General features: G+C 37.6%; 3 protein-coding genes and 1 long non-coding RNA gene across 8 annotated transcripts in view; 1 reads left to right on the top strand and 3 right to left on the bottom strand.

Moving 5' to 3' along the window:
• Window positions 1–3,206: 3,206 nt before the first annotated feature.
• The window catches only part of LOC146485606 (uncharacterized), a 203,764-nt gene continuing 194,167 nt past the window's right edge, over window positions 3,207–12,803 (bottom strand). For both annotated transcript variants that reach the window (XR_014863388.1, XR_014863389.1), the window contains exon 19: window positions 3,207–3,674. The gene's annotated coding sequence lies outside the window, so the exon portion shown is untranslated. The remainder of the gene's footprint in view (window positions 3,675–12,803) is intronic.
• The window catches only part of LOC146485608 (uncharacterized), a 127,818-nt gene continuing 118,221 nt past the window's right edge, over window positions 3,207–12,803 (bottom strand). For 2 of the 3 annotated variants that reach the window (XM_085103412.1, XM_085103410.1), the window contains exons 14-17: window positions 12,027–12,401; window positions 11,558–11,689; window positions 9,698–9,934; window positions 3,207–4,613 (exon numbers count right to left, since the gene is read on the bottom strand). In XM_085103412.1, coding sequence (XP_084959538.1) covers window positions 4,267–4,613; window positions 9,698–9,934; window positions 11,558–11,689; window positions 12,027–12,401 — 1,091 coding nt within the window. In that variant the 3' untranslated portion in view covers window positions 3,207–4,266. The remainder of the gene's footprint in view (window positions 4,614–9,697; window positions 9,935–11,557; window positions 11,690–12,026; window positions 12,402–12,803) is intronic. The other variant, XR_014863384.1, reaches the window with a different exon arrangement.
• Window positions 3,207–12,803, bottom strand: part of LOC146485610 (uncharacterized) — an 83,816-nt gene continuing 74,219 nt past the window's right edge. For both annotated transcript variants that reach the window (XM_085103414.1, XM_085103415.1), the window contains exon 18: window positions 3,207–3,674. The gene's annotated coding sequence lies outside the window, so the exon portion shown is untranslated. The remainder of the gene's footprint in view (window positions 3,675–12,803) is intronic.
• The window catches only part of LOC146485607 (uncharacterized), a 141,844-nt gene continuing 132,562 nt past the window's right edge, over window positions 3,522–12,803 (top strand). The window contains exon 1 of the long non-coding RNA XR_014863408.1: window positions 3,522–3,651. This is a non-coding gene — a long non-coding RNA (uncharacterized LOC146485607). The remainder of the gene's footprint in view (window positions 3,652–12,803) is intronic.

Genomic DNA, 12,803 nt, shown 5'->3' with positions numbered 1-12,803 from the left:
CTAAAGATGATCAAATTCCTATTTGTTTAGTAATCTATTAATTCTGAAATTTATTGCCAGAATTTTTGATTAGACAAGTTTCAACGTCTCCACGGACTTTGTTTGTTCCATTCTACTGGGTATCCTTAAGAAGGCAAACACAGCTGATTTCCCAAAAAGGAAGCCTCGCAGTATGCATAACTAAATTTTTCACTATCCTACGTGAGACCCAGTACATGAGTTAAAAAGAAGATCTTCTGTTAGCCATGAACTGGTATAAGTATTTATGCAAAACATCCCTTTAGGCATGATTCATTTACTAAGGCACACTTGAGAGATTAAGCAACGTTTTAGGAATTCTATATTAGTTTAAAACCGGAAAGGAAGAACAATAAACGAACCGGAACGAACGTACTAACGAATGAATGAATGAATGAATGAATGAATGAATGAATGAATGAATGAATGAATGAATGAATGAATGAATGAATGAATGAATGAATGAATGAATGAATGAATGAATGAATGAATGAATGAAGGAATGAATGAATGAAGACGTAGACGACATCTTCATGGTATGGTCACACTCTCTTGACGACCTCCAGACCTTCACCACTTATGTCAATAACATTCACCCCAACATTAAATCTACATCTAACAATTCCAGTTCACATCTTTTCTCTTCCTAGACGTTAGTGTATCTCTATAAAACGGCACTATCACTACCGACCTTTACACTAATGTTACAGACAAACGTCAATACTTGTTATGTACAATCTTTATGTCATCCTAGACACACTAAGGGTGCATTCGATTGACCCTATTCCGGAATAGGAATACATACAATGATTATAAGAAATCGCTCATAAGAGGGTTTTGGAGTTACTGGAGTACAAAATCGCGCTTAAATTACCATTTGTCAGTGAAAGTTTGTAGGAATGCCTTTCCAAATTTTCCTAAAAGATAAATCTAACAGCTATTTCGCTTATTTTTACTCCGGAATAGGTCAATCGAATGCAACCTAAGAGAGCTATTCCATTCAGCTTAGCTCTCAGAGTTCGACATATTTGTTCTTTCTGACGAGCTGACGAGACTTTCACGTTCCTTACAAACAAACTCAAACGTTATCTCGCAAATGCGGATACAATCTGCTTTCCTCAACCAAGAAATAAGACGCGCTAACCACATCGCACGTTCCGACGCACTAGCCGCCAAAGACATTTCCGATACTGACCAACCTATACGAGTACCCCCTTGTTATCACATACAATCCAGCTCTTCGTTCTGTATCATCCATGATTCACAAACACCTCAACATCCTGTCTTCATCTCCTAGCTGCGCCAACGTTTTCAAATCCACACCTCTTGTTGCCTTCTGACGAACCAACAACCTTAGTAATTTACTGGTTAGCGCCAAACTACGTAATTTCACACAAAACAACCCTCCCCATGGTTCTATTCGATGCGGAGACAACTGCATGCTTAACATGTAATTACGTATTTCATTCTACCAGCGAAACTAGACATATCACTCATCAAATAGCCTCTTGTAAGTTTAAATTTACATCTTACTTTTTAAGAGCCGTTAGTTTTTCTCATTGTAACTCTGGCCCTGAAGAAGACCATTGGTACTAGTTGAAATATTAGCCTAAATATATAAGCCCTTTGCCGTAGTGTCAGCCCTGTAATCAGTTTGGTTTAATTAGAATAACAGAGGACAAAAATATCCCTTCTTGGGGAGAAGAGGGTTTAATACAGGTTTAATGAATAAATAAAATGAAAAAAATAAAATAAAATAAAATAAAATAAAATAAAATAAAATAAAATAAAGACCTCGACCGAAACCATTTTCGTCCCCAGAGCTGAGCCGCGTGGTCCTCTTAGCCGCTGGAGGTTGGGCATGAGGACCAAGCGAAGACCCCGCCGGCAGGAGGCTCTGGGGACGAGAAGGGACAGGAGACTCTGGGGACGAGAATGGACCGATATCTCAACGTGGCCTGCCCCTGGGCAAAATATTAACGGCAGACTGATCCCAACGGCGGAGGTGACGAGCTTGAGAGAACAAACAACAAAAGCTAGAATAACTGAAATATATTTGTTTTTTAAAAAAACAAAATTTTTTGCCCGATATTTCGGTTTGCAATTAATTGTTTTTTAAAAGAAGAAAAAAAAAAAGAAAGAAAGAAAAAAAAAAAGAAAAAGGTGTGTAGCTCAATAAAGAGTCAATTTACCTTAGAAAGAAGGAATTTTCTAAGTCTTTTGCCAAACTGCAACCTTACTCAAAAATTAAATTAGAAGCCTGTTCTCAGCGAATACCTTATACAATTGTATGTCACTACATGATTACAGGTTCAAAAGTTTTAAAATTGGTACACTACAACTGTAACTTAATTCAGATAACTTTCAAGCAAAATTCATTAAACCCTGAGGAATTGTTTTATACTAGTTGATTAAGTTCTTTTCGGTTAGGAGAACCTGCATCCAATCAAAATGTTAAATTTGCCTAGCTGGCTCTTCCAGTTAGTTTATCGTAAAGTCATTTAAAGATCATTTTTCGAAATCAGTTTTCTTTAATCAACAGAATTGTACTGATGCCATGACAGACGGCAATCAAATTAACAAAACTGGACATTGAATTGCAATCATAAATCATGTTGCCCAATGGTTATAAGATAAAGTTCTTTCAAATATAAACTAATGTTCAATCTTATTGTCGACATTCAAGTGATTCATGATCTTAAATGCTGACTTTGTCCTTTAAGAGTCTACTCCATATCCCTTGCCTTATCGCCTTACTAAAGGCAATTACTTCTCTCCAAGAGAGAATCACTTAGAGACTTTTACGATTTGATCCATCTATCTAAAACAAATGGATTCCAGATGGAACTCAATCAACGACTTCAAATCATAAAAAGAATGCTATGATTCCCTTCCATTGCGTCATGGTACTGTTTTAAAGTTTTTGGAAGTGTTCACACTCAACTACTACTGATCGCCATTGGCCGTGAACCGATCATCAGTAATATTCCTTTGACTAGTAGACCATTTAAACGGGATTTCCGGCGCCAGAAAGACTCCTGCAGGAAATCACGGAGTCTGAATCCAAAATAACATCTCTGTCTAAAATACATGGATATATCGCTGTTTGCACAATTAACATTGAATAAAAGTAACATTTAGGACACCTTTTTCGGGGCTCCTTAATATAACCTATGTCATTGTACCTCAATGTTAACAAGTGAAGGTATCTTCTAGGAGCCTGTAACCTGCAATGTCGATGGAACTTTTAATAATCGTTTTCACTTAGTGTGAAGAGAAAATCTATTGTTGGAGATCAGCTACGATAACACTGTGAGATTGTACAAATTAACTTTAACTATTACATTACCCCAAGGAATACACTTGAAAAAGGCCCGAGTTATTTGGTTGAGGAAAAGCTGTTCATCTCTCGGCTGGAAAGCGGCTCTCATAATTTACACTTAATTTAGTGTGAAGCTTGAGATACATCGTGCAAACAACTTGTCGTCATAAATTAACTCCATGGAGTGTGTGAGAAAGACAGGGGCAGTGTAATAGCTATTGCTTCAAGTTCATTGTAAGACAAAACACGTGTCTGAACAAAGTTTGAAATACTTATCTAACAAAACATTTGCCGCTCCGTGCAATTCTAGAGTTTCTTTGTCGTCCCTTTATACCTGTTACGTGTTACCTTATTTCCTTAATGAGAACAGTGCTTTGAATATTTCAGTCACCTTTTGTTTTCAAGTGCATCCCCTATCTTTAGTTACAGATTCCTTGATTATCATCATTTATCTTAAACCAGCTAAGGAGCTAACTCAAGACTGGTCACAGTACAACGTGACAAAAGTCCCTTTTAAAATCAGTAGGGGGAGGGAGGCTAGCAATCGACGATAGATAACTCGAGATTAACCAACTATCACAAAGCCCCCTCCCCCTCCTCCCTCCGATAAAAAAGAACATCAAATCAAAGTTAAATAAAAAGACTAACATAACGCAAGTAAGGCCTATCCACAAAACAATATCCTCTTTTAAAATATGTTTATGCGCACTAATGGTCAGCACTACACAGAACAGGAATAGTTACTGCTATGAAATTATATAATAAAATGTTCTCGTAATGACATATCATTCCGCTACTTTTGTTTTAGAAAAAGGATTTTTTGTGTCTCAGCTTACGGCCTTTCAGTATAGAAACATAATAATTCATATTTGTGATTTTAAAGATTGTAAGCTGGGGTTTAAACCTCAAAGCCGGTTTGTATTTTTTTAAGTTGTTTCGTAGAAAGTTTCTACTTCATCCGGTTGGAAGTTATAGTAACTTCCTCCCGCCAGGAATGTTTCTGCGAATATGCTGCCATAGCTGTACCCACTCGGGGGCCCGTAGGTGTAACCAAGGTTTGCGTCTGAATTTCTATTTGATGATGCGTAGTCAGATACGTGAATATCACGACCAGCCCCGAAAGTAGGTCCAACAGAGGAGCAGCTGTATGTGGAATGAGCCCTGTAATAACTATATTGTCCTGTTTGAGTCAGTTTCACCGGCGCCCATCCTGGCTTGTTTACCAATGAAAACAGGAAAGCTTTCGAATCATACCGCCACGAACAACTGGAAACTAACAAGAAAATAAACAATTAAAAAAAAAAAAAACAACAACAAACTGACTTATGCTTCTGATGATTACCGCATGGGATAAAGGTAAAGTCACACCTCAGGTCTTGGTGGCCCACACAGAGGGTGGAACCTGATCACCTTAGTATGAAACAACTACGAGTACTACTCCAACCCACCTATACCCCCTCCCCCCTTAGTAGTAAATGTGTCCATCACTTGACTAACCCAGGCAGCCTTTTGTCGGTACTCACTTATACACTAAGGAAGATAGTGAGACAATGCGGTGTTAAGGCTACTCTCTGACGAATCTACGCGACAATATAGAGATCAGCTTAGCCTCAAAACACTGACCCTTTGATTAACCGATTAAAAATCCAACCTCCAGTTGTGACAAAGAATCACCTAGTACCTCTAACGAAAAAGCTTGCAAACAAAGACGCGCGTCATTGCTCACAGCTGGTGCTTCAGTTAGGGATTGATTCAAGGCTAACAACAAGGTGGTCACTAATCGTTGGAGCACTGATATATTTTTTCGGGTTTGCATTCCTTGCCCTTGGATAGTTATAAAAACCCGTAGCGCGTTTGCACAAGTGAACGCTTTCAAAATTGTAAACGTTGGTGGAGGGGGAAGGGAGAGTTAAAACAATGCAACCATCTTAAGACCTCTGTTCAAGATTGTACGTACTCGTTTGGTGTAATGAACTTAACAGTTTAATGAGAAAATCTTCAAGTTTAGTTATCGCTAGAGAAGCAAAAAAGAGTCAAGTTTTAGCGGAGCTCTCGCGCGCGCCGCAGGCGCGCGCAGCGGAGCCCCATAGCTAAGAGAATTTGGTAACCCGTGAATGCGAGAAATTTTGGTTTGGATATGACGTCATTTCTATCCGTCCGACCGTCCGTACGCAATTCCACAATGCTAATGCACCCGTGTTTGTTTGGCGGGAAGTTGCATGGCGAGATAGTTTGGCAAGATGCGTTTACAACAGAAATGCTAAAGAACAAAAAACACAAAGACAATTTATACGCATTTGTTGGATATGTTGACAAACGTGGAAAGAAGAGAAAGAGGGAGAAAAAGAAAACAAAAAAAGCGGAGACGATCAAGCAAAGTTGAACGTGGAAGAGAGCGACGGATAGGAAGTAAGAGCAGGCCGACCGGAAAAGAAAAGTAAGCTTAAGTTTAAAGAAACCTCACATTTGCCTATATCACCCATTCGTGATCAGTTATGGTAACTTTTAGAACTCTAAAATAGCTTTACATAGACACTTTAATCGCTTTCGATACCAGCAATATTCGAGAAGTTAATTTTGAAAAATTTGTTTCGTGGCCGTGTGTTTTTTCGTTCGCAGCGCACGGCCCTTAAGCTTATAAATGTGTTTGTAAACAAACACAAGTTTCAAAGCTCTGAAATAATTCTATCTAAACACCAAAGAGTACGTTTCGGTATTCTCCTTTTCTTAAACTTAGAGACTAGAATTATTACTAATTAAGAGCAGAATTGACACAGTTTTTAATATCCAATAATTTTTCGCGGGGAGCTTACTTGCTCTCGCAAAAAATACCATGTTTACGTGATTACGACGGCCGTTTCAACAAATCATTTGCAAACCAAAAAGGTTTCTTCCCGGAGAAAAATCGATAACTTTCCTTTATGTTACGTATTTGAAGCTTTACACAGATATTTAAATCGTTTATTTAATTCTCGATACCATCGATATTCGTGTCGAAATTAATTTTTGAACATTTTGTTTCGTGGCCGTGTTTTTTTCATTCGCACCTTACGGCATTCATGTGTTTGTAAACACACATAAGTTTAAAAGCTCTGAAATAATTCTACCAAACACCAAAGACTATTTTCCCGTATTCTCCATTTGTTAACGTTTATTTAGAGACTAGAATTATTACTATAGGACCAGAATTGACACAGTTTTGGATTTCCAAACATTTTTCCCCGGGAGCTAACTTGCTCTCGCAGAAAATGTCATGTTTACGTGATTCCGACGGCCGTTTACAGATCATTTGTAAACAAAAATGCTTTCTTCCAGGCAACAATCGATAATTTTATTTATGTTATGTGTTTAACGCTTTACGCAGATGCTTTTATTGTTTATTAAATTCTCGATACCATCGATATTCGTTTAGAAATTAATTTTTGTACAATATTGTTTCGTGGCCGTGTTTTTTTCATTCACACCACACGGCTCTCATGCGTTAGTAAACAGACACAAGTTTAAAAGCTCTGAAATAATTCTACCATACCCCAAAGACTATTTTCCCTTATTTTCCATTTGGTTGACGAGACTAGAATTATTACTATAGGAGCAGAATTGACACAGTTTTGAATTTCCAAACATTTTCCCCCGGGCCGGTAACTTGCTCTTACACAAAAAAATATTATCATGATGTGTAATTCGACGGCCGTTTACAAATCATTTGTAAACGAAAATTCTTTCTTCCAGTACATGTATTTCCTTAGATTGGTTCTCGCAACCGTTAAACAGAGATCTCGACTCGTCTTAAAGAGATGGGGAAAACCACCTGAGAAAATCCGAGCTCGCACTGAAGTGCCTCGAGAAATTTTAGCTATCTGGCAGACAAAAAGATAGACGGAACTCGTACAAAGTAATTGTTCTCAGAAACATCAGATCTAGAGCCGCTTGAAAAACCGTTTAGTTTCATAAAAGATCCAGAGTTCTTGCAAGCAACAAGGCACTAGATGCGTTTGTCAAAACACTGAGGAAAGATCGTGAAATTGCTTGCGTTGTAAACAAAGAAACACTCACCCGAGAAATCGTTGAAAAGCATTTCCAGTCTTTCAGCTCGGCCCAGCTGACACAACAAATCCTTCGCAGCTTCAAAATACTGCTTGGCTTTAGCTTTTGGTGCTAGAAATTTGTAGCAAATCTTGCCGCAGCGATTGGCGCACAAGACGAGTACTCAATTTTTTACTGAGCTTGATGCAAAACGCTCTCGATTTCATTCAAACTTGAACAAAGCTGCCACTTTCATTCATGCCGGTCCGCGCGCGGGAAAATGTTACAAGTGTCTTTTTTTTTTTTTTTTTGACAAATAAAGTTCAGCTTTTAATCTGTAGCTATAAATCTGTGCTTTGTCATCAATGTGTTGAATAAAAAAACAATTATCCTGCTCAATCTTGCGGAATATCGCCTGATTTTAGCCAACTCGGCCTACGGCCTCGTCGGCTAAGTATCAGGCGATACTTGTTCCGCGCGATTTCGCAGGATAATTGCTAATTGTAAGAGGAAGTAGCGAGTTGAAAGCACTTGCATGGTCGCCATGACTGATTTCAGTTTCTCAACTGAACAAATGTCAATCCTATGGAAGTTTTTAGCTTTGACACAAATAATCCGGCTTTTGCTGATTCCTGTAAGAAACACGAAAACTAACGTTTAGGAATTCCCTTTCTAGCTGCAGCACTTGATTTCCATGTATTTGTGGTACAAACAACCCGGCTTAAACAGTCGAACTCCAAAGAACTTGAAAGAAGTCGTTGTTTTTGGACACAAAATTAAGAAACCAACGGAATGTTGAACTGGCGTGTTCAGCCAGCCTCCATTGTAACAAGTCAGCATTCAAAAAAAATTTGCCCTCTGCATTGCATTATTATTGTCTGGGCAGTTTGCTGCATTTGCACTAAAAATATAACTGCAGAAAGGATGAGGAACCGGTAAGGTTATTACGTTCATACACTAAGCAGAATTTTATAAATGCTATGAAAAAAAATTGGAGCTCCGCTTTTAGGCTTGGCTAAATACATATATTAGCGATAACGACTGACGCACCGCAAGGTTTCATTGCATAGTGACACTATGGGCCCGTTTCCTAGCACTTTTGCATACAAAAAAAAAACCCACAAAAAATTGTCCTTTAGAAATTAACACGTATTCATCGGATTTACGAGAAAAAGTACTAATGATAGTTGTTGTAGTAAGAGAAAGCAAACAATGAAATACGGAAGTGTTTTTTTTTTTTATTCACTTGATCATCTGAGTGACGGTTAAATTAATGTTCGGTGAGTTTCACTCTGAAATCCTGACACATTAAATATTTAAACCAAAATCGCGCCATAAAAATAGTCAATGGAAACTAGGGTGTCTCGAGCAGTATCCACAGTTAAGCTACACAAATGAAAAGCGTCAAAATTTCAAAAGAATGTAGGGATATTGAGAGCAATTAACAGTTTTCTTTAGTTGAACAACGACGGTAAACGATTTGGCTTATCGAAGATACAAACAAATGGTTTTGTGAAGCTAGTGAAACCAGTATGCGATGAAATCTGGCAGTGAATCTGATATAAACTGCAAATATCTATACATGTTTGTCATGTGCTTATTCTTTGTTGGCTGGTTTTCGAATTTAGGGCCGTTAAAATAAGCTTGAAACAGAAAGTCTTAGTATGCGAACTAAGGGACCGATTATTTAAACGAAGTTAAAACCGGGATTAACAAAGTCGTAATCTAAATACCACCGCTTTGCCCAAGATTCCGGTTATTTGAACAAGGTTTAGTCGTGGATTTAGATTAAGCTTACCCGTGTTTTTTGGAGTAATCATCAAAGCCTGATTTTGTCTTAAACAATGTCCATCTTAACCTCCGTTTAAACATTCGGCCTAAGATGTCTAACGCGGATGGAGTAAAATACTAACACCTGTAACATGCGATTTATTCTTTCTGATTTATGATTTTTTTCCTCTCTAGGTTATGACGCAACACGGTGATTAATTTTGAGATACTCTACTCCAAAAATTAAGTTACTGGCAGTTAAGGCTTAAAATTATCTTTTTTAGAAATACCGTATTTTAACTTAAGTAAGTTTAATCTTGATTAGAAATTAAGTCCATTCCACAATCACATGGCTCAAATGCAGTTCCTGCCATCTATCGAGGATACAAAACTCAAATACAGGATTGAAAAACAATTCTTTCGGAGATATAATCACTGCAAATAAGGCAAGGACACCACCAGTAGTTAAATCCACTTCACAGAGTTAGTATAACCCCTTCAAAATTGCTGCGCGTTAATTGTAGCTAAATATAACGAAAGGCAATTATAAATCAAGTCACTTACTCCATGAGAGACTGGCGTATCCTCCAAATATATACTGGCCGACCTTTATTATCGTCACAGTAGGACCCTTGTTATCGCACCCGGAGTGAAAGGTAGATGCAGCCCAACCATCAACGGACGCGCGCCAACATCGCTTCCAGGCAGATGACTTGCTTTGCACAACGGGCTTTAGCCAGGTGTTCAATGCAGTCAGGTATTTGTTGTTCTTTCTTAGGATGGCTGAACTTGCTAAACCAGCTAAAACAAAAAAATATAAATATACATGATGTAGAGCGACGATTCACTAATCACATAAGTTGAGATCTATAATGGGTTTTGAAAGGAGTTCCTGGACAATTCGTGTTAAAACTTTTATTTGAGCTTTTGGTGAAGTTCATATTGCCTGACAGTTGCCAACCATTAAGCAGATATGAAAGAAAAGAAAGCCACCTAATATTTTCAACATAACTCGCTGACAAATCTAGTTAACACAGAAATTGAATTGTTTCTTTCTAGCTGGTTTGTTTGTGAGGTTGGGGAATTCTTCGCACACGTGCACTCAGGGCGAGCCGTCTATCGAAAATTAAAATCAGAGCCCCGCTAAAGCTAACCAGGTTCCGGGTTTGACTAATACTTGGTCGCTTTGAGATGCTAGTTATCATTATGACATTAAGTCGAGGAAATTTGGTCGTGTATTTCCTAGTTTCATTACCCAAACATTCCGAGAAACACATTTTCATGTTTTATGAGCAGACTTTTCAGTGGATTTGTTTTATTAACCGGGAAGTTGTAATTCAGAAAACCAACAGTCACTAAATATTAGCAGTGGCAGTGATAAATCTGAGATACTAATGATCTACAAGAAAATTTTACTTTAAACTTTGCAAACATGACATGAATTTGAAAAGCAGATGCCGGACAACTTTTTATCTTGTCAAGTTTATAATACCTTGTGTCATGTCTATAGCACGTGGGCGTAAACAGTGTCATCCTTAATCGTTTATGTAAAAAGTGTCGAAGTGTCGAAATTTTTTCTTTTATTCCAGGAATTTTCTCATTCATTTCTAGGAGCCCTTTTTAGTTGACATGGAGCTTTTTTAAATCGCTGGGCATGTCATAGGTTCTTTCTAATATGAGCTGCACAATTAATGACGTTGTAAATCTGACCTGATTTTTCAAAAGGTGGCTATATAAATTGAGCACATTTTGTGACTTTCTAGGCTGAAGGAATATGTTAGTCGTTAACAAGACTTCAGTTACGGTTCATCACAAGAAAGTAAGGTCAGAGAATGCTATCGGCAAGAGAAAAGATGGGCTTTTCTTTGGAATTAGAAATGAAATGAATATTATAAGGAAAGTTATTAAAAAGTTTAATTTCTTCGGCCACCCTCAGGAAAATCAGCTCAGAAATATTGAAGTCATTTCCTTGACAGTGCGAGAATTTCGGGAAGAGTGGAGCTGTTAAAGTTTCAGAAAACGTTAAAGATGTCACGTCGGAACTCTAAGAACTGAACTAAAGACATTTCACTCATTAACTCTGACCTACGAAAATAAACATTCAACGTCTTTACTTTTGCAAACTCATTACAACAGCAAATATCCGAAATTAATCAGAAAAGGAAATGAAAAATGATTGAAGAAACTAACTAAGAAGAAGAAACAAACTAAGCACCGTTAATATTTGTTATTAAACAATAGACTATTTCCGAGTTGCTGTGAACTTCACTATGAGAGCGAGGCTAAGTGCAAAACTTTTCATGTGAAAATTAGTTTTGTTTGCATATGAATGAAAACTAATTTTCGTAACAAAAACTTTGCACTTAGACTCGCTTTCATAATGAGGTTCAAAGCAACTCGGAAATGGTCTATTGCAATTCTTACCTGCGTAATTATAGCATCCAAATCCGTCTCCAAAGTAACCTTGGTTACACTTGCAGGAGTATGAACCCCGGGTGTTGGAACAGGTGGCGAACTCATGACAGTAGTTTCGCTGCCTTGAGCATTCGTTTAAATCTAATCAATAAAATGAAAAATACATTAAACTTTGTACGCAACAGCGGCTTTATCGTTGTCAGCGTTAGCAGTTCCCACCAGACGTTTCAATGTGCGATCGAGGGTCGAACTAAACAACAAAACAGACTACTCATCCTGTAATGTGTACTCTAATGAATGTAGCTACGGGTGTCCAAGATTCCTTCCAATGTGAGCAGCACAATTACTGATGTCAAACTTAAAGTCATATCCCTTAGTATATTAATCTCTCCTTGAAATCTACGAATTACATCTTGTGGCAAACAGTCACATGTGTCCATTAATCATACTTCACCAGTTTAACTTGCAATCAGCCTACCTTTCTTACAAGTATACTGATGGCAGTCACTGCACTTGACGTCATTCCATTTGTAGTTGTGCTCCACGCCAAGTGCGTGAACGCAATCTTCTTCTCTAAAATTATTTGGTTGATTTTTAGCCCAAGCTGTGAAATTTCCAGCTCCACGATCCGCCCAAGTGAAGCTACCCTCTGTGGAGATGTCATTCAATCCCAGCCAGGATTTTCCGTCGTTATGACGATGCTGCAAAAACACGTTTTCTTCATTATTATTGATGTCAGAAAGGACTGAGTTTTCTTGACGGCATTTGTTCAGCGCTGTGGTCCAGTTTGTGCATGTTTCACTTATATAATAACAAAATCCATTGAAATAGCTCCAGTCAGGATCACAGATGTCTACAATTAAACGATAACAGATTTTACAATTCAGAACTGTTATAACTAAAGAATAAAATTGATAATCAATAATTGTCACTATCAGCCAATATTAATCAATGTTGATTAATGAATTGATATTTTGAAATCAGTCATGATTCAGTAAGGTCAATCAATCAATTTATTAATATCAATGCCTGGGATGAGGTTGCTCTCTATATCCGAGCCAGAGGCGCATGTGTAAAACGCATGACAATAGAAAGGAGTAACTTAACTAACAAAAAACAATCAAGGGAACAAATTTAAGTATTGAGTAACAATAAAGATGAAAATAAAATTTATTAAGAATATTAAAAAAATTAAATAAGAAAAAAATGATTATAAATGCTTCACCCATCCCATTAACAGCATAAAAAACTGAAA

The sequence above is a fragment of the Pavona decussata genome, unplaced genomic scaffold (assembly GCF_977016875.1).
Source record: "Pavona decussata unplaced genomic scaffold, jaPavDecu1.1 SCAFFOLD_26, whole genome shotgun sequence".
Taxonomy (NCBI): domain Eukaryota; kingdom Metazoa; phylum Cnidaria; class Anthozoa; order Scleractinia; family Agariciidae; genus Pavona; species Pavona decussata.
The sequence above is the reverse complement of the archived record's forward strand: the minus strand, read 5'-3'. Positions and strand labels throughout refer to the sequence as shown.